This window comes from Mirounga leonina, unplaced genomic scaffold (genome assembly GCF_011800145.1).
Source record: "Mirounga leonina isolate KUSES-001 unplaced genomic scaffold, KU_Mleo_1.0 Mir_92, whole genome shotgun sequence".
Lineage (NCBI taxonomy): Eukaryota > Metazoa > Chordata > Mammalia > Carnivora > Phocidae > Mirounga > Mirounga leonina.
Window position 1 is genome coordinate 5,761,225 of NW_023270852.1, and position 27,344 is coordinate 5,788,568.

Genomic DNA, 27,344 nt, shown 5'->3' on the forward strand with positions numbered 1-27,344 from the left:
CAAGAGAACACAGAGCTAATCTGGTGAAGACAGAGTTTTGAGTGCATGAATCTGGTGCTTGTATATCCATGGGCCTCATTTGATTATTGCTGGCTTTGTCCTTCTCTATTTTATAGAAGGGAAAGCTGAGGTTCAGGAAGTTTGAATACCTCATGAGAAAGTTAGTTGCCAAAACTTCTGGCAAAATGGAAAGGGGGTTTTTCATCGTTCTGGGAAGAGGAGGAGGCTCCAACTTTTGCCACTGCCCGTGAATGTTCTCAGTAAACCAAAATCTCTGGAATTACTCCCAGAAAAAAATCCCTAAAATTGGCTTTCTCTTCTTTGCTCCAGATCATCTTCTCATAGAATGTGTATTTTTCAGAGCCCACTGCTCCATGCCCCTTTACGGTTGGAAGTGGTGGTGGTGGTGATGGTGGTGGGTGGTTCTGGACCACAGGTGTTGAGATAAGGAAAATAGAGCTTCTCTTGAGACATTTTGGGAAGTCTTTTTGCTCCAGTATTAGATTACCATTCAGGTCACTTTGGGTCATCAACTCTGGGCCTTTGCCTAAAGCTTTAGCTCCGTTTTTAGCTTCTTGTTTGGGAAATGTGAAGAAGCACAGTGCAGAGAAAAAGCACAGTGAGGAAAAGCAAAAAGATTTTTCTAGCTCTCTGTGCTAGCTAACCCGGAACTGTAGGCAAGTCACTTTTCCCAGTCTTAGTTTCCCTACCTGTCAAATGGGTTGATTTGGCATGATAAATCTTTGAGTTCTGAGAGTCTGTATTCATGATTGTAGGACTCAGCATAAGCGGAGGTCAAAAGTGGACCTGGATTCACCACTCATAAGCTGACCTCCCCATTTCCCTGAATTTATGATTTACTTTCCTCATGTACTTTAGGTCTCTTCCTCACCTTGGTTTGGCAACCCTTTCATTGGAGATGCCCCCAAATATGTGTCATTGGATGTCACTCATTCATTAATCCCTCCATTCATTCATCATCCAACAATTAAGTGCCCATTTTTGCAAGGTGAGCAATTCCATTTTCCAAAGCCTTCTTGTTAGGTAGGAGGGAAGTGCAATCCAGGCTTATTGAATCATAGACAGCGGAGAATTCTGAGTTGGAAGGACATTTAGAAGCCATCATGTTCAATAACTTTCTTTTTACAAACAAGGAAACAAAAGCCCAAAGAAATGAAATGATTTGCCTAAGTTCACACGGCTAGCAAATGTCAGAACTGGGAATAAGAATCAATTTTCCTGTCTTCCAGCCCAGTCCTCTGCCTTCTCCCTCCATTATCTACCACATTCTATTAACTGATTTGTAAACAAAGCTGTAATGAGCCCTAAATTATTTTCTCCTTCAGCACAAAGAATTTTTAATTGGGGAAGGATGTGCCCAAATTTGTGATGAGAAACAATTAACACAGCCTCAGTGGAATTACTGGGCCATGGCCCATTGTTTCAGCAAAGGCATTCTATAATGGGAGGAAAAAGAAGATGAGGAGGGAGAGAATGCTGTTCTTCCTTGTTCTGGAAATCTTTTGTCTCCCTATTAAGTGTTTGTTTGCCAAACATGAGCCTAGTAAGTTGCATAGCCCCGCAATTCCAACTATCTACCCTAATTCCTCAGTGTTACATTTGTTAGCTGGTATCTCAGTTATATTTCATTGCCAAGCCTTGTGAATTGACCTCGGCTGAGTTCTGTCTGTAAAAGGAGGTCTTGGGTACAGTGGCTCCATCCTCTTTGTGATCCAGTTGGGACAGGTAAGCATCTGCCTTATTTGTCTTCAAACCTGGCCACCCACCCCACACCATATGGAGCCAGTGAAAGTCAGAGACCAGTCACAACTGCAAGAAGAGCAATTGCCTTTGACTCTTTTATTAATTTCTTCTCTGGTGTTTTATTTTCTATTCCATTCTGGTTTGTACCAGATTCCCAAATTTTTAGTTTCCTATTTCTAGCCCCATTAAGTCAATCCTTTAACTTAACCAGATTTATTTTGTTCAACTCTTAGTTCTTCCTGGGTAATGGATTACATTCATTTTCTGACTTTTCCTACTCCTGGCCACTTTGGATTAAAGTTCAACTCAGTTCTTATTGGATTTATTTCCCAGAAACCCTTTATCCTTACTCCATCAATCACTCTGCCTGGCTCATCCCTATAGGCTTGATTAGTCCCCTGTAAGGGCTAACTTGACATCCAGGCCACTGTGTCTATCCTCAGGACTCACTCAGATCTCTCCAGCTAACTGCTTGGATCTGCCACTTGTATGTCTCCTTCTTATTTCCCTGCCCTTATGCTTTACTTTCAGAACCTGCTTTGGACCTCTTCCTCACCTTGTTTTGGCAAGCCTTTTGCATTATTTGTTTATCTACCATAGCTCCTCACCAGCTCTGGGCTCTGCTGTGGCATCATTGGGACATTAGGTAAGAGACTGTCCCTCTAGCCCCTTACACATTCTTACTAGGGTGAAATCACAGCTCCTTCATTCTCATGCAGTGGCCCTGCTGCCAAAGAAGAAATATGTAGAAATGACTAGTGATTTTCCCCTGGCACTTTTAGCTGAATGTTTTGAATCTCTTGCATATCTGGAACTTGAAACTAACCACAGATTCCTAGGGTTAAAAAAAAAGCTTAAAGATCAAGTCTAAAATTTCTCAAATTGTGGTTCTGTGACTACCTGCACCAAAGTCACTATATTAAAAATATGGATTCCAGGTCATCACCCCAGACCAACTGAATTGGGGGAGATTATTAGATTGATGATTAGGCACAACAAAATTCGATAACTGATTTAACTTCCCAGATTCCAGTTTGTATTTCAGTTTAGCCATCCATAGCCATCAAAGGACGCTTCTGGTCTAAGTGGGTCTTGAAAAAGGGAGATTCCAGAAGTTATCAGACTATCAAAGAAATATTGATATTACATGTATCCACTATTTTCAAAGAAACCATCAATTGGTGTACTGGATACCTTCTTTCTATAGAACTCTGACCAGCCATAGTGGGGGATACTAGTGGGCTAAAACACTCAGACTAGCCATGCCTCTAAAGTGAGGATGCACATTTTCCTTTGTGTCTCTTAGGGAAGAGACAGTGTGGGGACAGTTTGCAACAAGTCTCACCTTGTCAGAGTGAAGCTGTCGCCTTTGGCAGGTAAGTTTGTTTTGATGACTGTAATAAGTGAAAGTATGTGTGGTGAAGAAAAAGTAGGTCACCATTTTGAGATCCAAAAATTGACAAAAAATTTTTATGCGAAAGTATATCTCTATGGGAGGTACCTATCAAATTAAGAGAAGCTTATGAAAATGAAGTCAAAATATGTAAAGAGGGTAGGGAAGAAAGCTGGATTGTTGGAAGAATCTGTATAGCATCATAGATTTTTGTAGGAAGGGTCCTCAGAAATCAAGTAGACTAGTGGTTTTCAAGTTCTTTTTAGCACTTGGGCTCATTTGTCAAACAAAATCTTATGCAGAAATCTAATATGTAAAACAGATAAGTATAGAGGTGCTCTGGTTAAAGCGTGAGTGTGTGTATATGTGTGTGGTATTAGTCAGAATAAGCTAAGTTATGTGCAGTAAAAAAGAGCCCCCCGAATATTTCAGCTGTTACAACAAAAGGTTTTCTTGTTCATGTTAAATGTCTGTCATAGGTGGACTTGGGCTCAGCTCACAGCTTCATTCCAGAACCCAAGTGGATAAAGCAACCACCATTTTGAATATTGCTGGTTTCCATGGCAGAAGAAACAACTCTGAAGAGTATTGCATTGGTAATTAAATGTCTGATTTGAAAGTGACACACAGCACTTCTATTCAGATCCCATAGGCCAAAATCAGTCACATAGCCTTACCCAATCACAAAGGTGCCAAGAAGTACAATCCCACCATGTGCCCAGGAGGTATTTCCTAGTGAAAATATTTGGTAGACACCTCCATTGTTTATCACAATGAGCAAGTATGTGTGTGCACATGTGTATGTATGTATGAGCACTCCCTTACCCCCAGTGTTCTCCCTAGATACCTCCAAGGAGCTCCTAGACTCCTTGAAAACTATTTGAGTCAGCTCCCCTATTTTATAAATGAAACTGAGGTCGAGTTGCTTAGTTAAGGTCAAATAATATCAAAACCTAGCCCAGAGTGGAGCTCTCTTGGCTCTTAAGCCAAGGCTCCTCCCATTTAGTTCAGAACATGGTATGTGTGTGTGTGTGTGAGAGAGAGAGAGAGAGAGAGAGACAGACAGACACAGATAGAGACAGAGGGAGACATAAAGAGAAAAAGGTGACTCAAGAGTTAAATGTAGATAAAGACTCCTTCTGGAAGGAAATGTGAACTTGAGGAAATTTTCCGTGAAGGCTTGCCATGCATTCCAAGTGACAAATAGATGCAGTAAAGACATTATATTTGCTCTGATTACCCAGGAGATGCTGGGCAATATAAAGAGTTTTTGAAGAGAACAGCAACTGATGATGAAACGTGGTATTTCTAATGTGGTGAGGAAGCCGAGCAGAAATCACCAACTTTGCTGAGACCTGGGAGAAATACTCACGTCAAGATCACAAGTGAAGAGGGCATCAATTGATTTCATTCAAGCCAAGGGCTTTGTGCTGGGAACATTTATCCCACAGGATGAAGCAGTTCCATTGGGTTCAGCAAACATTAGCAACCACCTCCTTTGTTCGAAGCACGGGGTTCAGTGCCAGGGATCCCATGACAAATAGCACACAGGCACAAGAAGAGATGGTGAGATGTACATTTTGAGGTATGGAAGCAGTGGAAGATACAGGACTCTCAGATGGTTAATATGTGTGTGTAGGGGGTGTGGGGCTGGGCAAGGAAAAGCGCATGGAGAATGGCTCCCAAGTTTCCCTTTTTCTCGTGTTTCTCACTGGGCATTTGGGGTAGGGCAGTCCCTTGGGCAGGTCGCTCCCATATACAGCAGGACATGTAACACTTCTAAACTCAGTGCTGCATTCTTAGTCATTCATTGTGACCCCCCCCAAAACATACATACACCACTTCCGTATGTCCCTGGAGGGGCTGTTTCCTCTCCTTCCTATCTGTCCCCCTTCAGAACTACTAACTCTTCACCCTCACCTTCCACACTACAGCCAGAATAATCTCTCTTATCTTCCTAAAATTACACATATCATCCCATCCTCCCTCCACCTAACTCCTTCATTGCCTTGGTAGGTGTCATATGAGGTTGCCCCAAGTCTAGGCCCTTCCTATGTCTCCACCCTCATCCTTCTCCACTTTCTCCCTGGTCCTTCATTTTCTCCTGCCTATGCTCCAAGTACACAAAAACTGCTTGCATTTCTCTTAGAAAGAGAGCCTAATGCTCTTTCCCACTGCTGTGCTTTTGCATGTGTTTTTCTCTTTGTCTGGATGGTCTCCTTTGTCCACCTGGTGAAATCCTGCTCGCACTGGTTTGATCACTCTTCCTTATGATCACTAGCCCGAACCCAACTTTGGTTTGTCTTGATCATACTGCTTGCTGTTATTTTTTTACTTAGAGCAAACTGTATAGTATAGTGCTGATGGCTCAGGTTCTAGATAGATTATACGAATGTGCCCTGCTTTAATATTTAGCACCTGTAAATTGGACTTGCAATCTCCATTTCTTCTGTAAAATGAGAATAATAATAATAGTAATTATAGTAATAATCCTGCATAGATTTATTCTGAGGATTAAGATAATGCAAGTAGAGTACAAGCTAACCAAAAGGCTAGTTATTATCATCATAGTTATGATTGTGAATATTATTTTGATATTTCCCCCACCAGACTATGAACTCCTTGGGGGTAGACATCTTGTTGAAAGCAACTTTGTATTCTTAGTTCTTTGCATAATGCCAGGCAAATGGGAGGTCCTCCACACAGTTTTGACTGAATGAACTTAATCAATCAGGAAAGTGTTACATTGTGCTCAGTGAGTAATAGGCAGGAAAATGTCATGTATGTTCTAAAATTTCAACTAACATTTTTGAAAAAGAAAAACATTTTTTCCCTTGAAAGGCATACTTCATTTGTTTGGGAACTTCATCAATGTGAACCTGCTAGTTTCTGGATGGTGCCCAAGCGATGACCGTATACTCTTTTACTCTAGAGAGGAGTGTGGGAACATGGGTTTGCAGTCAGCCCCAGTGGGTTCACATCCAGGCTTTGCTACTTTCTAGTTACAGAACTTGTTACCTAAGCTTTGTAGAGTGATTGCAAATCTATCAATCTTGTTGGATTATTTAGATTAGAACTAGTTAGTTTTACCCCATTGCTTACCATATTTCTGGTACTTATGGGGTGCTCATGAAATGTTAGTTATTTCACCTTGAATTGCTGGATGAATTTTTTTTTAGTAAGCTTATGAGTCACTTGGAGGTGGGGATTCAAGGTCTGTGCGTCAGGGATCTGTAGCTGGCAAGGACAGACATTCACTGAAGCTCATCCAGCTCAAAAACTGTTCTGCTTTTCCTAAGCATTTCTCCTTCATTCCTCTCTGTTCTGCTGGCTTCTCTGTGTACCTCTCTGCCTGTACAAGACCCATCATGGCTGCCATAAGATGGTGGTGTTATCCCCTGACTGCACCACTACACTCCCTGACTCCCCACTGCTAACGGACTTAGGCTTTTGTGTCTCAATCACAAATTCCTGGGAGAGAGAATCTGATTGGGCTAACCTCTGGCTAGGAGGTGCCCCTCTCTTTTTTAATTAGCTTTGCCGGAAGTGGGGCTGAGGGTGGTGGAAGAAGCAGGGTCGCAGACGTGCCAGCCAAGGGGGAGGTTTTTTTCCAGAAAAAGAATGTGGGGACTTCTGGTACAGTGTCCTGTCCTCTAGGGCTCTGTAGTCTTTCTGTGTTCAGTGAAAGAGAGAGGAACAGGAGGAAAAGATGAGATTTTCTGACAGAGCAAAAGTGCCATCATATCGACTAATTTTATTTTTTTCCTCTGGCTATTGCACATGCGGTCTTCCTTGTTTTTCATTTGTTTTGATATTGCTTTTGTTGTTTTTAACCTCTTCTGAGGTGCCACCAGGAACATCAGCTTAGTTTTGATGGGATCCAAGGAAGTCCTGTCACTTGCCTAATCATGCACACCCCTTAATTCTATTCTTCTCAGGTTAAGCCCTTAAAGGTAGTCATTAAAATAAACCATCAGGCTGGAGCTTAATTGATCAAGTAATTATGAAGAAAATGAAATTATAGATTTCAGCAACATCTAAGACAGTGGGGTATCTCCTTCCCTTCCTATGACTCCCAACACCTTTCTTCCCCCATTATTGATCATGTAAATTGTACCTTAATGTTTCTGATGGCCTACAGTCATGACCTGTGGTCTCACACACAATCAGGTTAGGAAGCTGTGGTAGGAAGAGGGTCTTCAACTGAGAGCCAGGGGTTAACATGGAGGTAAGAGGAGCTCCTCTATGCCAGGGGCTGGAACATCAAGAAGGAAGGAAGCTCATGCTGGGCTACAGGATCATTAGACCCAAAGGCCCGGGACTGGCTAATAGTGGTCCTTTGAGCAGTATGAAAAGATTCCACCTTAAAAACCCAATCCCAAGGGCAAGCATTGTATATTGCTTCTTGTTTGCTCACTTCCTCAGATATCACTGATCAGGCAAGATTTAGGGTTTCTCTTTTTCTTTCCTTTTCCCTTTTTCTCCCCTCTAACATCAACCTGATGGCACAGAGCTTGAAAATCCTCAAGTTTAGGGTTGACTGGAATCAGATCTGGCTGTGCCCATCAGCTGCTAGGAGGCTTGGAAGGTCCCAGGAGAGCCCTACCTTTGAACCAGAACCCCTTTGCCACCATCTGCACACAGATCCTTTGTAGTGGAGACAGAAATTTTTGTTCTTCATAAACAACAGAGCAGTACTTTCGTTGGACACTTCCCTCTGCTGAGAATTTGGAGTAGCACTTTATCAACCCTGAGTGCACTGCCTTGCTTTAATGTCTGGCAGAGCATGAATTGTAAACACGTCATTAGACTTAAAGGCTGCCCCGGGATGCTAGCTGAAGGAGAACAGGCCCTGAAGAAAAGAGAAGTTTGGCTGAAAATGAGCTGCTGAATAATTTATCATGAATTGAAAAGTCAATACCTTAAGTGAGGCGTGGTGAAGCTTTGGGAACTTGGAGGTAAACACTGCGAGGATGTAATGTTTGAAAGAATATTACCAAAAGGAACGGCTCTTTGGCAGAAGCAGGAGATGGAGAGCCCATGACCAAGGGCTGGGGTGGGGAGGGGGCAACAAAAGGAGAAGTTAGAGCAGAGCTTGCCTTCAAGGCCACTGCTTCTTAACGGGAGGAGAGGTTAGGCCTGAAAAGAGTTGGGGAATGGTTGAGAACAAATCAGAATGCTAGAGAGGAGTTCCAAGGAGACCTGAACAGTGAACCCAGGAAAGCTTCCTGGAGGAGGGAGGACCCAGGCCTGGAAGGGAGGATTTGATGAAGGGAGGGGAGGGAAGGGAAAGGAAACCTCATCAGACAAACTGTGAAGGCGCAGCAGAGAGAAGCTGAGGAGGGTGGTGGCAGTGCAGGCTGAGGAACGCCACATGAAAGAACGGAAGTGTGCTCAACTTTGGCATGGGAACCCCTGCAGATTCTTTGGCAGGACCTTGACATTCATTCATTGATTCATTCCACAAATAATCAGCATATAATTGAGTAGCTGTGTTCCAGAGACTCGGCTGTGCCTGCCATGGTGAGCACAAGACAGGCATGATTCCTGACCTCACAGAACTTACATTCTAGTAAGGAAAACAGATAATCAATAAATTGTAAGCACATTCATTGTGCTAAGTGGGCTATATGCACCGTCTCGATCCTTACTGTGAGGTTAAGAGGTAGATGAAATAATTATCTCCATTTTACAAATGAAGAAACTGAGGCTTAGGGAGGTTAAGTAATTTGCCCGAGGCAACCCAGCTACTAAATGGTGGGGCTACAAATCTGTAATGCAATGACATAGTTATGATTTTGGTTAAATGTTAGATGGGGAAGTAGATGGGGCCATGGGCCATTGTTGGACACATGATTTTGTTCAGGGAGGTCAGGGAGGCTTTCTGGAGGACGGAGCTAAGAGGACACCTCCAAGATGAGTTGGGTGATATGAGATTGAGTGGCCCCTTGGTGAAGGGGTGGGTAGAAGAGATCTACCAGGCCAGATCTGGCCAGGCTCTGAAAGAATGTCAGGGAGGCTGGACTTTATCCTGAGGGCAGTGAGAAGCCACTGAAGGGTTCTAGAGGGGAAGGATGGAGAGTGTGTGTGTGACAGAATCAATTTTGCATTTTTAGGAGATCACTGTGGCTGCTTTGCAGGGAATTGATTGGTGGGGCCAGGAGTGCAAGCTGCTGGAACAGTGAGGACGTTGAGAAACAGGAAATAAGTGAACCAATAAATGTGTCAAACCCTTGAATGGTTTATTCATAGGAGAGTCCCTCAGTCCCGTGCTCAAAGCCTTTTTTCCCCCACTTACATCCAATTCTAATAATTCAGCTGTTTGTTTTCCCAATTTGTAGCAGATGAGTAATAACTCAAGAAAGAATTCGAGAATGCAGTGGGAAGGAAGCACTAGCCACCATGAAAAGTGGCAGCTTGATTCTAAGGAAAGACACACATTAAAAATACTAAAATAAATCTAAATTGCTCAGCAGGTTGGGATTATTCAGTAGAAAGGCAAATAGCCCTACGCCAACCACATCCTCTCATTTCAACCTTGTATTTGATAATGTTAGCAATTACATTGAATCAACAACAAAATGTGATATTAACCCCTCTTTAAAAAGTCAGGGGGGAAAAAGGGATGATTTTACATTCCCAGCAGTGCTTTTGACTTGTTGTGTTGCTGCTGGACTGATCCCAAGATGGTCTTGAAGCCTGGAGCTCGTGTTCCTGTTCCAGTCCCCAGGGCCAGCTCTGGGTCTCCCCTGTATGATGGTGACCATCCTAAGGTCACTAGAGCAGAGGGACTGGGGCTTGGTCAAACCCTCTGGACTTTCATCAGTGAGCCTGGCACATGAGCTGAGGCAGGATGACAAAGCAGTCATGATGGCCATGGTCCTCCTTCAGAAGCTTCGCAGGAACATTTTCTAGACTGATGGACGTAGTCTTCAAGGGACTTGGAAAGGTCACAGATGCTAGGGAACCTCCTCAGAGAAGCACAGAGTCCCTCAGTGGTTCCTTAGTGATTTCACCAGCATGGGCGTGGCTCTAGCCTTTCACTGTGCCCCTTACTGCCCCCCCCCCACTGGGCCCCTCACTGAGTCCCTCACTGCATCCTCACTGGACCCCTCACTGTCCCCCCCCCAACTGGCCCTCTCACTGGACCCCTCAGAGCCAGCCCCTCATTCAACCACAGTGGGCCTTGGCCTAGATTAAGTGTGAGATGCACCCTGGCTGTGGGGACTTGGATTGGCTTTTCTCTGATCTGAGACTGATGTCCTCCAGGGCCCTTATGCTCAGGTGGTCAGGCACCCTCCATCATCCCTGAGGCGGGTACTCCACTTTTAGTTTTGCTTGAGTGATGAGAAGTACTACCTGGGAGCCAGGTCGATGAAAGACTCCTGAACAACTTCTCCTATTTCGGGAAACTTATTTTGTTGTTGTTGTTAGTTTAATAAACAGACTGAAACCTCCATTAGAGTTGCCTGAGACATTTGGATTCCATTTGGGAAGCTTTGGTAGCAGAAAGTTGGTTAGTTCTTGGACCTCAACTCTTTACTCAGTTTTGACTTTCTGGCTGGGAACCAGAAGTAGGACAGTTGAAACTATGATGTCTCTTGCACAACTTTTGCTAGCTGGAGTTTTGGGTATATTTTTTGTTGCTATGATAAAAGTAATTTTTTCATTGTTTTCAAATTATTTTTTGGAGTGTAGAAAAGTAATTGATTTTTGTTTATTGATCATATATCTAGCAACTTGTTAAAGTACTTTATTAATTATAATAAATTGGCATTTATTTGGAGTTCTCTCTCACTAAAATCATTATTAGAGGATAATGACAGTTTTATCTTTTTGAAAGAAAAAAAGGAATACATGTTTGTATATTTTAGAAAGATTCTCATTCACACTGATTGAAATAAAAGAAAAAAGAAATTGAGTTTCAATTACCTGGATATGCTTATATGTCAGATTTATTGTTCTCTGACACTATCAGACAATATATAATTTAAGTAAAAATATTATTCATTAATTTATTAAATATTTATGTAGTACAATGATAGGCTTTGAGGCTATTACTGTGAGTAAAACTCAGAGACCCATCTCTGCCCTCCTGGAGCCAATAGACTAAGGTGGTTTACCAGTTAATAGTGCAGGAGAGGGATGAAGGCAGTTTAGTTAAGGTCATGGAGAAGACATGGAGAGACATGGAAGTATTTGTGACATAATTAGTAGTTAAAACCAATACTAGGTGGTCATATGTTGGACATGAAGAGCAAAGGAGAGGGAATTGTAAAGGATAACTTCTGGCCATCTGGTTTGTGCATATGAATCGGTGTTACCCTTCACTGTGATGGAGAATGCTGGGAGAGCACCAGATTGGGGAAGGCAGACAGCAGGGAATGCTCATGAGTCTGGTTTTGCCATTTTGATCTTGAGATGCTTTTGAGTCATAAGGAGGGATGTTGGCTGGCAATTGGATATACTGGTCTGGAGCTTGGAGGAGACATCTGGCTGGAATCATCTGTCGATAGAGAGTAATTGATGGTTTGGGTGTAGATGAAATTGACTCGAGCTGGGGAGAACAGAGGAAGAAGAGGAGAGAGGCATGAATGGAATCTTGAGGAGTTGCAACATTTAATGGCCAGATAACAAAGGATAGGCTGGCAATGGGATGAGGCAAGAGAAAATGCAGGAGTGTGTGTTGTCCTAGAAGCTAAGGGAATTGAATGTTTTAAGAAAGGGAAAGTTAACAATACCAAAATCTGCTGAAACATTAAGTAAGATGAGGACTGAGAAATTCCATTGGATTTAACCACATTGTAATCACAAGAAACATTATCCAGAGTTATCTTGGAGATGATTATCATGTTGAAGAGTGAGTGGGAAGTGGAATTTTTTGATAATTTATTGGAAAATAAATGAATCTGCCCTGTTGTATTTTGGTTTCAGATTGCAACATAATGAATAAGGATGTTATCTGTTAAGGCTTACAGAAATGGGCTTTATGAATGAGCATAACTTTAAAATCTTGGGCCTACCCATTCAACAGTTGTTGAAGACCCTGCCATGAAGTTAGGCTGGAATGGCAAGGAGTTTTGCCGTGTCTGTCAAACTATATGGGGACACGGGGTCTGTCAGCTCACTCATCATGCTTGCAAATGCCTGGATAAGGATAAAGGAGCCCAGGCATACTGGAGAATCATTACCAAATACCTAGACACTATTTGGGTTTGTGCTCTGTCAAGAGAGTGATTATATTGCTATCTCTAAATAGATTTTGCCACATTAGCCTATCCATTGGCACCTGCTGAGGCTATTTTATGTGGAATCATCCATCTGAGTACTTTGTACTTTGTGCATCTGCATTTGTTTTGGATCTAAGTATATAGAAGTTCTTTGATGACAAATTCCACAGTGCTCTAAAGAGGGACTCTGGCCCTGCTGCAAATGCAAGCTGTCCCCATATCTGGTCTCTGGCTCTGTCATAGGAAGCAGATTGTTGACTGTCTCCCAGCTGCTTCTTGCCACTTGGAATTTGTGCTTTCTGCAGAAATCACTCTGTTCTGAATAAGCCAGTCACCTCACTGTTGTGAGAAGTTTGTGTGTCTGTTGAATATTTTATTTGCCATCTGGCTGGCAGCAAAGTACAGAACCTACATAAGGGCCAATAATGCCCCAGACCACCATATACCAATCCTGAAAAGGTCGCTTGCTTCTCCTCATGTCTGGCTGGCACCATCAATCCCTCACACAGGTCCCATGCTCTTCTTTTGAGACTTTAAGAAGGAGGGCTCCATGCTGTGAAGCAGCTGAGGGAGATTTCTGTTCTTTTACCCTGGTATCGGGGTAACCTCCAGGCATTTTCCTAAAGAAGAGGGGCATTTCTTCTTCCTGCTTTCCGGACGCCCACACAAGACTTTCCAGGGTAGCACCTTCCATGGGTATGAGGGAATCTCTGACTCTACTTCTGTTCTCAGTAGGAGCTCGATAAATATGACTCCCCTTCTTTGTCTTCGCCAACCAGATTCTCTGTTTCAGAAAGGAGGAATTTAGTGGCTCTTTCCCTTGCTCGAGGACAATATCCAGTTAGGGTTTGAAAGCAATCCTCTTTGCAGATGCAAACACTTCCAAGAAGTCTCTTACTTTTGAGACTTACTTAGCCAGGAATTCCTTCATTGACTATAGATACCCCTTAAGAGATACCTGGGAGGGTTGTGGTATATGGAAAGAGTACTGGACTTGGAATTAGAAGCCCTCTACCATGTTTTAATGTTTGACCTTAGATACAATTTCCTCATCTGTAAAATGGGTATAATTATAACTTACCTTATGGGGTTGCTGTGAAGATCAAGATATGTGTGAACAGTGTTCCATGGATTAGAAGTACTAGTATTCCCTACCTCCCCTAGAGATATAGGTGGTCTAACAAGACACATCACTGTTCTGTGTAGTTCTACTTGATTCTACTTTTTTCTAAAGATTTATTTATTTGAGAGAGAGCACACGTGGGGGAGGGAGAGAGGAAGAGAGAGAATCCTAAAGCAGACTCCCTGATGAGCATAGAGCCTGATGCGGGGCTTGATCCCACGACCCTGAAATCATGACCTGAGCCGAAATCAAGAGTCAGCCGCTCAACTGACTGAGCCACCCAGACACCCCTTGATTCCACTTATATACTGATACTCATCCCTTTAAATGACAACAATATTAAAAATATATACTTAGTCTTTGGGTTACAGAAGGGTTAGGTTCCTGAATATATGCTATATCATATGTATAATTATGGATTGGAAATGAAATGTCATGATTTATTATTTAAATAAAAGTGTTAAGTACTATTAAAGCTCACATTTGTTAAATGCTTACTGCAGACTGCGTAGTAAGCTTTACAGATACTCTTTCATTTTATCTTCACAACAACCCTATGAAGTAGATATTAGGTTTTATAGATGAGGAAATTGAGATACAAGAACTTAAGTAACTTACCAAGATTCATAGAATTAGTGAATGGCAGACCCAGAATTTAAACCCAACTCTGTCTGATTACATGTGTATAACCACTATGTTCTACTGCTTTCCTAATTAACATATCTCCTACTGGGCATTTAACTTCTATAAAATCTTTTACTATATCTTCACTAGTAGACAACTTATAAAAATGTTATTTATGTAAAATGCACAAAACTAAGAAATGGCTCTGAGTGTGCAAAAGAAAGAGGTGGTGGTTGATAAATTCCTGCTCTCACAAAACAGTAAATGTTATGTACCTTGATGATTCCTTTTACCTTCTCAATAGGGAATACATACAACTAGCATGAGTGGTTCAAGAAGTGTGTGGGTGTGTGTGTGTGTGTGTAGCTCAGGTCACGAAGTGGGGCAGCAACCAATGTGAGGCAGATTTCAGCACACGCAAATGAATCATTTTTTAACTATAAACATAATAATTTGAATTTCAGAAGTATTACATTAAGAAATATTCATTGTAAAAATTCAGACATTATAGATGAACCTGGTATGAGAGTGGCCACTATCCTTAGTTGTGGTTCGTTTCCCAAAGAAAGACTGTGTGGTTAAGAGTTTCATGTGTATTACATATCAGATTTTATTGTGTATATGACTCATCTGGGGATTTTGTTAAAATGCAGATTCTGAATCAGATGTGGGATGGGCCTGATAATAAGTACCCAGCTGAAGCTAATGCTACTGGTCCATGGACCACACTTTGAGTACAAGGTTATAGAGTATGTGCATTTTTAATTTCATTAACATATATTCCATATCTTCTTTATCCATTCATCAGTCATTGGACATTGGGGCTCTTTGCATAATTTGGCTATTGTTGATAATGCTTCTATAAACATCCAGGTGCATGTATCCCTTTGAATCACTATGTCTGTATCCTTTGGGTAAATACCTAGCAGTGCAATTGCTGGGTCGTAGGGTAGCTCTATTTTTAACTTTTTGAGGAACCTCCATACTGTTTCCTAGAGTGGCTGTACCAGCTTGCATTCCCACCAACAGTGTAGGAGGGTTCCCCTTTCTCTGTATCCTTGCCAATACCTGTTGTTTCTTGTGTTGTTAATTTCAGCCGTTCTGACAGGTGTGAGGTAGTACTGAAATTTTGATTTGTATTTCCCTGATGATGAGTGATGTTGAGCATCCTTTCATGTGTCTTATAGCCATCTGTATGTCTTTGGAGAGATGTCTATTCATGTCTTCTGCCCATTTTTAAACTGGATTATTTGGTTTTGGGGTGTTGAGTTTGGTAAGTTCTTTATAGATTTTGAGTACTAACCCCTTATCAGATATACCATTTGTAAATATCTTCTCCCATTCCATACGTTGCCTTTTAGTTTTGTTGATTGTTTCCTTTGCTGGGCAGAGCTTTTTGTCTTGATGAAGTCCCAATAGTTCATTTTTGCTTTTGTTTCCCTTGCCTCAGGAAACATATCTAGAAAGAAGTTGCTATAGCTGATGTCAGAGAGGTTACTGCCTGTGTTCTCCTCTAGGATTCTGATGGTTTCCTGCCTCACATTTAGGTCTTTCATCCATTTTGAATTTATTTTTGTGTATGGTGTAAGAGAGTGGTCCAGTTTCATCTGCATGTCGCTGTCCCAAGTTTTCCCAACACCTTTGTTGAAGAGACTGTCTTTTTTTCACTGGATATTCTTTCCTGCTTTGTGAAAGATTAGTTGACCATATAGTTGTGGGTTTATTTCTGGGTTTTCTATTCTGTTCCATTGGTCTGTGTGTCTGTTTTCGTGCCAGTACCATACTGTCTTGATCACTACAGCTTTGTAATAAAACTTGAAGTCTGGAATTGTGATGCCTTCAGCTTTGCTTTTCTTTTTCAAGATTGCTTTGGCTATTTGAGGTCTTTTGTGGTTCCATGCAAATTTGGGGATTGTTTGTTCTCACTCTGTGATACCAAAGTGCGTTCCAAAGTGATTGTACCAACTATGATTTCACCAGCAGGATATATGAGTACTTATTTTTCTTATATTCTCTCTAATATTTGCTAATTATCACCTTAAATTTGTCAATCTGATAAGTGAGATCTGGTATCTATTTTTACATTTCCTGATTTTAACAAGTTTAAACATCCTTTTGTATATTTTTTGGGCATTTATACTTTCTCTTTAGTTAATTGCTTGCTCATATTTTTGGCCCATTTTTCCATTTGGATATTTGTGCCTATTTTGTTTAGACCAATCCTTAGTCTATGAACTATCTTGCAAATATTTTCCTCCAGGTCTAATGAACAAATTCCCATCCCGCAGAGCTGCCTAATGATTGAACAGAAGTGGAGCCATTCAGAAATGACATAACTACTTCTTGGGGCAGAATTTGGCTCCTTCATCAACTGCTGGGGTCGTCCTCTTTCATATCACTATAATATGTCAGATCAGAGCTTGTTAGACTGTATTACACTTGTTCCTTCATCAGTTCTTCCACTAAACAGTGATCTCCCTGAGGGCAAGGGTGCAGGTCTGTGAGTCAGATCTGCATTACCTGTACCGAACATTGGGCCTAGCACAGAGCAGACACTCAGAAGTGTTTAGTGGGTGAATAAGTGGACAGATGGTTAAATGGGTCTAGTTGCAGGATTCCTGTCTGGGTTTGCTTTGCAATTCAGCTAAGGTTTGCTTTGGGTTCTTCAATAAGGTGAAAAAAGAAGAGCCAAACATCTATTTCTAGGACCCTTTGCTCCTGGTTAGAGGAAAATTCCCTCTGGTGGCTAGTCTTCCCTCCTTTCTTTTATCTTTCAGATACTTTGTTGCTGAGAGATAGTAATAGCACTTATAGAGCTAACACTTACATAGTGCATTTAATGTGCTTTATAGATAGGAATTCATCTAATTCTCACAATAACCATTTCCTCCCCATTTCCTCAGATGAAGAAACTGAGGCATAGACTGGCTAAGTAACTTGCCCAAGATCATACAACTAGTAAATGGCAGATATGGACTATGAACCCAGCTGTTTGGTTCCTAGTCTGTGCACAAGAGACAACATATGAAAAACCCTAGACCTAACATAGTTGTAGGTTCTAAACAAACATTCTCTTTGTTCACATTTCCTCCCCTAGAAGTGTGCCTTTTCCAGCAGTGACATCTCAGTCCTGCTGCTTGGCAGAATCTAATCTTTTATGTACTGTTCCTCCACAGCCTTTGTCTCTGAATTTTGCTTCTATCCCTGTTGAAAGCCCCAACAATCCCTTTTTCCTAGGGACCTGGCAACCCCACCTGCCATCCAGCCAGACGAAGGGAGGATTGAGGCATTCTACCTTTAGGGCCCATTTTTCCCTTGTAGCCCCCAAATTCTAATTGGCACTTCTGGCCCCAAGGCTTTGCATGGTGCTGCCATCTGGTGGGTATAGATGACCAACTGACCTCTCTCTCCAATGAGTGGACTCCTTGCCATTGGCCAAGACTGGTCCACTGTTTTCCTTTTAATCCCCAGGTCAGGATACCCCACTAGAATGTAATCAACTGGTAGTTAAACTCCATTAGTGATTGGCTTTTCCAACCCTGCCATTAAAGATATTCTGAATGAAGGCTTAGTAACTGGGGGGATGACAGTGTGGCTATACTTGTAGGTAAGAAATCCTACTTGGCTCCCCCTCAAATCACATGAAGAGGGCAGCTGCCTACACAATATGAAAGATGGTTTAAATCCAAGGGCTGTACCAGGGAGACCCTATCAAGAATCTCCAGCCCTTTCTGTAGATTCTTGAAGGTACTCACTTTTCTCTTACAGCAAGAGTGGAAGGAGACCCCAGGTCCAAACGCTAGGCTTAAGTTTAAAGAAATACATTGTCCTGGAGTCTCTGCTTAGTCTGCTCACATCCATTATCTGATTAAGTTCACAGTGATCCCCTAAGGCAGGGTTTCTTTAAAATAAAAGTGGGGAAACACTGAAGAGATAAATGACCTAACTTGAGAATCAGAAATATCCTTCCAGTTCATGGATAATTTTTAGCAGCTTTCCAGGTTCAGAAAAGAGGCCTGTATTGAGACTATGAGACTCTGATTATATCCACATGTCTTGGAGTAAACTCTGCAGGGCCCAGAGCAACTGGTCATTCAGACAAAACCTCAAGGGTTCAATAGTTACTTGTTGGATTTAATGTAATTGAACCTGAGGACTAAAAGTATGGTCTGTGTATTGTTTATAGGAGGGCTCACATGGGGGCTCTTTTCTGGACTTGTGACTCTAAAACCTTTGTGGGTAAAGTCTTTGTGCTCCCTTCCAATTCACTTGTTTATAACCAAGGAGTTGGCAGTTTTAAGTGGAAATTTGAGGGTATGGGGCAGACAACAATCTCTGAAACCAGCTTTCCATTTTGAACTTCCTACCAACCAATGCAGATCATTGTACTACTGATGGTGAAGAGAGACATTATGAATAGAAAGCCAGTGTGCTAGAACCCAGCTAGGCAAGATGAACACTTTGCTGCCTGTAGCTTTAATTCCTGTTGGCTTCCATCAGGGGAGAGAGCACTGATACTGGTTGGTGGAGAAACCAAGTACAGTTGACCCTTGAACAATGCAGGGGAGGGGGTAGGGGCACTGACCCCCTGAACAGTTGAAATCCAAGTATCACTTTTGACTCTCCCCAAATGAATTACTAATAGTCTGTCGACCAGAAGCCTTACCAATAACATAAGCAGTCAATTAACACACAGTCTGTATTATATGTATTATATATTCTTGCAGTAAAATAAGCTAAAGAACAGAAAATGTTATTAAGGAAATCATAAGGAAAATACATTTGCAGTCCTGTACTTTATTTATTTAAAAATATCTGCATATAGGGGCACCTGGGTGGCTCAGTCATTAAGCGTCTGCCTTCGGCTCAGGTCATGATCCCAGGGTCCTGGGATCGAGCCCCGCATTGGGCTCCCTGCTCCACAGGAAGCCTGCTTCTCCCTCTCGCACTCCTCCTGCTTGTGTTCCTTCTCTCGCTGTGTCTCTCTCTGTCAAATAAATAAATAAAATCTTCCAAAAAAAAAAAATCTGCATATAAGTGGATCCACACAGTGCAAACCCATGTTGTTCAAGGGTCAAGTGTATTGCTAAACAGGAGGATGGAGTTCATGGAGTTGAGTTCTGGCCTGGAAGGGGAAGGACCTTATCCTGGGAAGGAAACTCACCGGATCCTGAGCACCCACTGTGTCTTGCACTAATTAAAGCCCTTTCTGGTGTATTTCCTCATTTAATCTTTATAACCACTCCCTCAGCAAGTATTGTTTACATTTGACATATGGGGATATTGAGCTCGAGCAATGTTTTAGAATTTGTCCAAGCTCACATAATTAATAAGTGGTGGATCTGGGATTAGAGTCCTGGAGTCTGGTTGCCCCTCCAGTGAATATTCTTTGAACTGGTCAACTTGCCCCAGTGACCTTTCAGAGAGGAGAACCTGTTCTGCCTTCTTTTGTTGCATTCATCCCCTCCACAGTTACAAATGATCTTAGAGGATTGGCTGAACAAAAATTTAAGGTCACACAGTTCACTGTTTTTGCCCTAAACCTTATTTTTAAAGTTGGGGTTTTTTTCTCCCATTAAGAATGTGAAAAATGAGTATTGCCTCCTCTCTGTCTAGCCCTGTGGTGGTTTAGGAAGATCCTGGGAAGAGATGAACTTCCAGGACTCCTCCTGGGACAGCGTGCATGACAAGAGGAAGAATTAGACTTTTGCCATTAACTGTACTCAAGGCCATTGCTTGTAAATTCATCCAACCAGAAGAAAGTCCAGACCCTTCATTTGTGAGCTGATTAAACATCCAGAGAAGAAAGGGAGAGGCAGGTTTTATTCCCTCCTGGTTGTAGATATCTTTACACCCCCCCCCTTTATTTTTTAAGAAAAGGATTAGTGTGTATGTGTGTCTTCTTCTCTCACACATATGGACACATACATACTATCCTCCTCTATTCTCCTCCAAACTCGTTTCCAGCCATGGGTAAAGAGAAATCTTCAGTTGGTGTCATAGCATATTTTGGGGGGTTTTGGTTGATCAGCCCTTGGCTGATGGCCATAAAGTGCTCCTTCTTTGGTTTTGTGGCCTCCCTCTTTTGTGGGGCCAGTTCTTGGAATCCAGAAAATATCACTTGAAAGAGCCGCCTTGAGTACTACGACCCTGGCGCCCTGGGGTGCTGGTGTACCAGGTGGCTGTGCAGCAGGCTGCCTCCCTGAGTCTTTAGGAAATGTCCCCACAGATGGAGAAGAGGATATGAATCTGTGTTTTAAAGAGTCTTTGTTTAGGAGATTTTTATTGATGCTGAGAAGTGACTTCAGCAGAAGGGGTTAATATGAATAAGTACATTTGCTCTTATAACAAATAAAATAGTGTCAGCCATTAGAATCCAGCCATGTCCCTTTGCTATCTGTCACAGTTCTGTCCTCTCTAACACCAATTACAAACAGCATGCATGGGGACTTTACAGTTCACAGCATAATTCCACCCCGTGCCTCTGTATCCCCTCCCCACACCCCTAGGATATTGCTGTGAGGGATTTCCCAATGCACTGACACGAGCCTGGGCCCACAGGGACGACAACTGGGTTACAGGGCACAGTTTTGTTCTGGGAGCTGTGCAGACTTAAAAAAAAAAAAATCTAGATAGGAGCCAAACTCTTCCAGAGGTTTGGTGGTCATAGTGGTGGTCCAAAATCTGGGAGATTCCTAGGAGGGTTAGCTCCTTTGACAGTTGCCAAGTCTGGAGACATCCAGGAAGCCGGCAGACAGAGGGCCTGGGACAGGGGGAGGTCGAAGTGAGGCTAAGGAAGAAGTGGATGCCCAGGGGCCTGACCAAGGGCAAGACTAGTCAGACGATCCCGCCCAAGCTTCCCTGGCCTCTCTGCTTCCAAGAGGGACGTGGAGTCGGCCAGTGGGACTGGGACGAGAAGCCCCGCTGAGGGGCGCTGAGCCGCGAGACCCCGCAAAGACCGGAGGTGCCGGCGCAAGAGCCAGAGATGGAAGTCCCCAGAGGTGGAATCTGCGGACCTAGGGGCTGAGCCTGGCGGCGCGCCCCCTCCGGGAGCCTCGGGTCTGGGGCAGCCAGCGCGGCCGCCGGTGGAGGCTCAGGCGCGTCCCTGGAGGGCGGGAGCCAGGGGCGGCCAGCAGGTGGGGCCCGGGGGCCGGACTCCGCCCCCCGCGCCCTCCTTGTTGGTCCGCGGCCGCCCAGCACCGGCCCCTCTCCCGAGCCGGAGCGCGATTGGTGGCGGCGCTTGTCGCTCGGAGGGGACCGGGCCGCTCTGCTCCGCCGCTCTCCCCGCCGCCGCCGCCGCCGCCGTCCTTCCAGCAGCGCGGGCGGGTCGGACCGCCAAGGCAATCCGCGCCTGGCGATGGGAAACGGCGCGGCCGCGGACCCAGGCTGTGGCAAAGTTTCCCAGACGCGCGTATCCGGGCGCGCGGCTGCGGGCCACCCGTAACCGCTTCCAGAAGGGCTCGGAGATTTTTAATTTGGAAACAAAATCCACCTCATTTCCTTTGTCAAGCTCTCTCTCCGGGTGGCCAGCGGCGGGAGCTCCAAACTTGGGCTCGGCGGCTCCACGGCGAGCAGCCCGGGCTGTGGAGGACCTCGGGACTCAGGTGCTTGGGCGCCGAGCGGCCCCGGGCGGGCTGGGGGGGTGTGCGCGCGGGGGAGTGCCGGCGCGCGGCGAGGAGGGTCCCCCGGGAGCTCTATATGGAGGAGGGAGCCCAGAATGGTGTGCACCAGGAAGACCAAAACTTTGGTGTCCACTTGCGTGATCCTGAGCGGCATGACCAACATCATATGTCTGCTCTACGTGGGCTGGGTCACCAACTACATCGCCAGCGTGTATGTGCGGGGGCAGGAGCCGGCGCCTGAGAAGAAGCTGGAGGAAGACAAAGGGGACACCCTGAAGATTATTGAACGGCTGGACCACCTGGAGAATGTCATCAAGCAGCATATCCAAGGTACGGGCGCCCCGGGAAACTTGGGCGGCTCACAAGGCCGGGGAGTGCCCGGCGCGGCCCGGGGTGCGCTGGGGCGGGTGCGCATGGAGCCAGCGGCGGCGGGGTCTGAGGCCGCAGGCGCTTGGGGGGCTGCGGGTGCGCTCTCGCCTGCGTGGGAGACCCTCGCTGTCCGCGGCGGTGCGCGCTTCTCCAGGGCACACGTGTGTGCGCGGGGCTCCACGCGCGGGTGTGTGCAGCTCACTGGCGGTGTGGGGGCGCGCTGCGCACGTGTCCAGATGTGCCTGGGACTCCGGGCTGGTTGCTCGCCGGCTCTCGGGATCACACGGAGGTCCGGCTCAGAGTGTGTGTACGTGAATGTTTGTGTGTGTGCAGGAGAGAGCGGGCGCGGCCAGTGGAGCTCATTTGGCCCGCGTAAGCTCATTTGGCCCAGGGCGAGATGCTTGCGCGGCCCCAGTCCTTGGCATTTAGAACCTACAGGCTGTGGGACAAGCCGGGGCTAGGACGATTGCGTAGACCCAGCCCCAGCCCTGCTGTGCGCCGTCCGTGGGCGGTTGGAAATGCACCGGGAATCTGTGGCTGGGGGTGCTGTTCGAACCTATAGCGGTCCCCACCCCCATCACAGCCAGTGGGTCCAAGACCCTCTCCAGGAGCAGGTGTCGACTCGGGGAAGAAGCAGAGGAGCCTGGAGCTCTGTCTACTGCGGTGGCGCATCCGCCCAGGACCCAGACAGCCCACCCTGGGCTGTGCCTTCCCCGCGGAGCCCGGTGAAGGCCGTTCCCTCCGGTAGCTCCACTCCCAGGCCCAGGGAGCGGTTGGGGCGGAGCAGACAGACTCGCTCGCAGTGGGTCTGGAGTCTAAGGCTGCGCGAGGTGGTTGCGCTCCCTTCAGGTCAGGGCTGGGGCCAAGGGGAGGATGGGGTACGGGAGCTCTCCCGAGGAGACCCCGTCTGATGTGCTGTCAGAGGCAGGCGATGGAGAGCTCCCGGCACCGCGGGGCACTGGTGCTGGGTGTGCACACACGCGCGCGTCTCACACGTTCACACTTCTCTTTTCTTCACCTCCCCGCTTCCCCTGCTCTCTCCCAGGAGTGGGGGCTTCTTAAAGGCAGGGAGCCTTGTTCACCTGTAAACGTGGCAGCCCAGCCAGGCTCTGGGTCCACTACCCAGCAGACCATGGCAAATATCTGGTTGAATGGAAGCCTTTCTCCCCCAGGAGCACTCTCTTTTGGTCACACGTGGGCGTCTGGATCTGCTTCTGCCCCAACTGCCCCAACTGCCCCTGCTAAGGTAGGGAGAGCTGCTGTGTCCACAGTTGGTCTGTCTCCCCATAGGTCCCAGGGAAGGTTCAGGTGAGGGCAGGAGAGGTGTACATACCGCTCGTGCTTTCTAACTGATGACTTCAAACCAAGCCCAGGGCTTGGGGACACTTCCTAGCAAAGGGGACCCCTGGCAGCTTCTCCTTCATACCTGCCTCTGCCTCTCAAACTGGCCCTGGGCTTGGCAGACCAGTTTATCCATCTGATGGTTCCTGTTGCTGCTGTTTCTTTCTTTTTCTATCCCGTGGGTCTGGACTGACAGTTCATCAGCGACAGAAGTACGGTGTTTGCCCCAGGGTGATTCAGAATGTTCCCAGGGAGACACAAGGCCATACCTTACTTTGACGTTTCCAGTTGGCCCACAGATTTTGAGAGATTTTCATTCACAGATTCTGTGTGTATGTGTATATATATATATTCCTGGAAAATGGTTCTCTTGTGCTTTCCAGTCTGCTCAGGGAGGAGGTGAGCGAGGTACTACTTTGGGAAACGGTGAGGAGATGTTGTTAACCCATGAGCTCATCACAGAGTAGCCCCTGTCATCTTGAATGTGGACCATGTCACATGATTTATAAGTCTGTACATGAAAATGAATACAGTGTTGAAGCTGAAAGGAACCTTTGTGATTTTGTTCCCAGGAAACCTTATAACTATGCATCCTTCTGAACTTTAAAATATATACCTGAAAAAATTGGGAGAAATAGGAAGCAAAGACAGAACGGGATTCTGAAGACATGGTTGGTCCAGTTCTCTTGTGTATGTGCACTGACTGTATTAGGACTCCTGTGGATATTCAGAAATGACCAGATTATCAGGACAGAAAGGCAGAAGCCACAACCTGTAGAGGAGTGGGGAAGGGTCAGTGGCTTGGGGAAGACTAGATAGGAGGCAGGTAGAGGGCAGAGGTTAGTTGGTTGGTTGTGCTATGATGGTGTAGTGATGACTACTGACAACCCCCCGCCCGCCAGTGGTGCTGGGGCCATCCAGAGCTAGGATGCAGGGAAGTAAGGAAACCTAGGGGTTTACTTGATTTAAGTAAGAGGCCTGCAAAGTTTGGGACTGGCCAAGTGCAGCTCTCTGAAGGCAGAGGGTGGGAAAGGACAATCAGACTCTTATACTTGGTGATGTGGACCGTTCATGTGTATTCCACTGTCATGTTTCCTCTAATCAGTACAGCCTTTTGAGCAACCCAGTTTAGTCTGCTGAGCTGGGGGAGTGGAGAAGAAAGGATAATGATAACAGCTGAAAATTATATAGCACCCATTATGTGCCAGGTACCATTCTAAGTGCTTTATGTATATCGACTAGTTTAGTCATCACAACCCTATGAGATGGGTAATATTAACTCTATTTTACAGATGGGGAGATTATATGATTTGTCTAGGGTCACATCACTGGTACATGGTAGTTCGAAGATTTAAACCCAGCTTGTGTGGCTTCTTCAGAGTCTGCGTTCTTAACCACGTACTATACTGTCCTCTAGAGGGCCAGCAGATCACAGGGGGAACAGTGTTCCCGGGGAGTTACTTGATGGTGGGGGTGGGTGTCAGAATGAGAGACCTCAGAGAATGGCCAAGGAATGATGAAGTCATAGCCTTTCCACTTCGAGACTCTTCCGTAGATAAACTCAGGAAGCTCTGGTTTTTGTTTTATCTCATGCTGAGAGGCAGAGGTTACATTCACTAAAACAGTGTTCATGGAATACCCAGGACAGTTTCTGGCACATTCTGCAGAGTAGGTGCTGGATGGATGAATGGATGGATGAATAAGTACACAGTGTAGATGCCCAGTGCACCAGTTAGTTATTAATGAAAACGTTTCCATTCTCAAATGAATATGTTTTGCTTTGGAGCCTTGCTCAGGCTCCTCTTTGCTTTGGAAGGAAAGTTGTCCTGGAAACTGCAAATGTCACAAAATGTTCAGCAGAATGTTCCATAGGACTTGCAATTAGAAGAGGCTTTGGAGCTTCACCCTAGAGGTCTGTTCTAGTCATGACTGAGAAGTTTATTTTCCTCTTGGGGTTTGCAGTGATATTTCATTTTAATTTGTTTTCTGATTGAATGATTTAATTAGATGGTGTTTGGGAATCTCTTAGGAATGTAAATTGCAGTTTTGAGAATTTTTTTTTTTTTAAACCAAATCTGTGGTAAAGGAGAGGGTGGGTAGCTACAGATTTCAAAAATAGCATCCTGTTGGGTTGGAGACACGAAATCCATGTTAGTACAGGTTCGCTCTTTGGAGGAGAAGGATGGATTGCTGGAGGTGGTGAGGTGGCTGAGGCAGAGGGTCCGCTGAAGGAGGCCTACATGTTGGAGACTGCCGGGAAACAGCAGTGTTGGTGCGAATCCTATTTTGAAGTCCAGTAGAACCCCAAACAGCTTTCTCCTTTTCTTGATTAGTACCTTTTTGAATCTGTAAAAGATTGTGCCAATATTAAAGAAAATATTTAAAAATGTATAAAATTGCTTCTAGTGCATTCTACTCTAACCCAACTATTTTGCATTTTGAGCATTCCCTTCTAACTTTGCTCATCTGCCTCCATATTTAAAAACAAAGGTGTAGTCATGGTTCACATGTAATTTTATATTCTCCTTTTTTTCAGCTTGCTTCTCGTTAGAAGTGGTTTTTTTTTTTTTTTTCATGTTTGCTACATAGTTTATCGATTCAGTCTTTATTTATTGGAGACCTAATATGTACCAGGCAGCACACTGGGGAGGTGACGTTGGATACAGTGGTGAATCAAGACACTCCTGGACCCTGTCATGTAGACTTGTTTTTAAGGGACAACAATCAACACAATTGGGGTTTAATTTAGTTAACTGAAAAACTCGGCAAAGAGGCGAATAAAACAAAATATTGCACACGTGCAGTAAATATTTTGTTTTCATATTATTTTTGAATGTGTTGTACATTCATTTGCCAGCCTTTTGATGTTAAGGCCAGGGCTTTGTCTTTGGGCTGGGTGGGCCAACTGCCTTTCTGAGCATCCTCCTTGCCTAAACCACGCCCATAACGTGCTGCTTACAGAGACTGATTTCTAGTTCTGTTTTCTTTAAAATTCATCGAGAACTTAAAGATGCTTGTGAAGCAACCTCCATGTAGTAGCCTAAATTTTTATGACTTTTATCTTGTCCTTTGCAGTGATTTTGCTCACATGCAATCTGACTGCTATGTAAGTGACTAGCTTTATAAAGTCTTTCCAAAGCAGTGAAATTAATTTTCTTAGAAACAGCAACTCTCATCTTCTTAGCAGTCATATTCCATTGGTTTATAAAGTATGTAATTAAATTATGCTGTTACAATGACAAGTACCAAAAGTATAAACACATGTGGGAACAAACTCAGAGGAGTGTTGGTAAGCATACAGCTCAGTCGTTAGCTGGAGATGTGAGTGGGGGTGGGGTAGGAGAGAAAACAGAGGAACAAAGGTATCTTGGGGCTTGTTTTCCAGGGGGATTGGAGGTACAATTCCTCTGGAGGGTAACTAAGTAGAGGGTTTTGAAGGAGAACTTGTACTATATATTTTTTTAATTTTTTATTGTTATGTTAATCACCATACATTACATCATTAATTTTTGATGTAGTGTTCCATGATTCATTGTTTGTGCATAACACCCAGTGCTCCCTGCAGAACGTGCCTTCCTCAATACCCATCACCAGGCTAACCCATCCTCCCACACCCCCTCCCCTCTAGAACCCTCAGTTTGTTTTTCAGAGTCCATCGTCTCTCATGGTTCATCTCCCCCTCCGATTTCCGCTCCTTCATTCTTCCCCTCCTGCTATCTTCTTTTTTTTTTCTTAACATATATTGCATTATTTGTTTCAGAGGTATAGATCTGTGATTCAGCAGTCTTGCACAATTCACAGGACTCATCATAGCACATACCCTCCCCAGTGTCTATCACCCAGCCACCCCATCCCTCCTACCCCACCTCCCACTCCAG

General features: G+C 44.6%; 2 protein-coding genes across 7 annotated transcripts in view; both read left to right on the forward strand.

Annotated features, from left to right (window-relative positions):
* LOC118004223 overlaps positions 1-10,989 on the forward strand; it is a 188,831-nt gene extending 177,842 nt beyond the window's left edge. For 3 of the 6 annotated variants that reach the window (XR_004677519.1, XR_004677518.1, XR_004677515.1), the window contains exons 2-4: positions 2,296-2,410; positions 3,071-3,140; positions 3,637-4,220. Coding sequence is in view for 1 of the 6 variants with exons in the window: in XM_034995455.1 (XP_034851346.1) it covers positions 3,071-3,140; positions 3,637-3,753; positions 4,402-4,469 (255 nt within the window). In the remaining 5 variants the exon portion in view is untranslated. Of the gene's footprint in view, positions 1-322; positions 2,411-3,070; positions 3,141-3,636; positions 4,221-4,401 lie in introns of those variants that run through there. The other 3 variants (XR_004677517.1, XR_004677516.1, XM_034995455.1) reach the window with 3 other exon arrangements.
* A 10,444-nt stretch (positions 10,990-21,433) lies between these two features.
* Positions 21,434-27,344, forward strand: part of GALNT18 (polypeptide N-acetylgalactosaminyltransferase 18) — a 349,679-nt gene continuing 343,768 nt past the window's right edge. Inside the window, exon 1 of the mRNA XM_034995612.1 lies at positions 21,434-22,086. Within this exon, the coding sequence (XP_034851503.1) occupies positions 21,852-22,086 (235 nt within the window). The 5' untranslated portion in view covers positions 21,434-21,851. The remainder of the gene's footprint in view (positions 22,087-27,344) is intronic.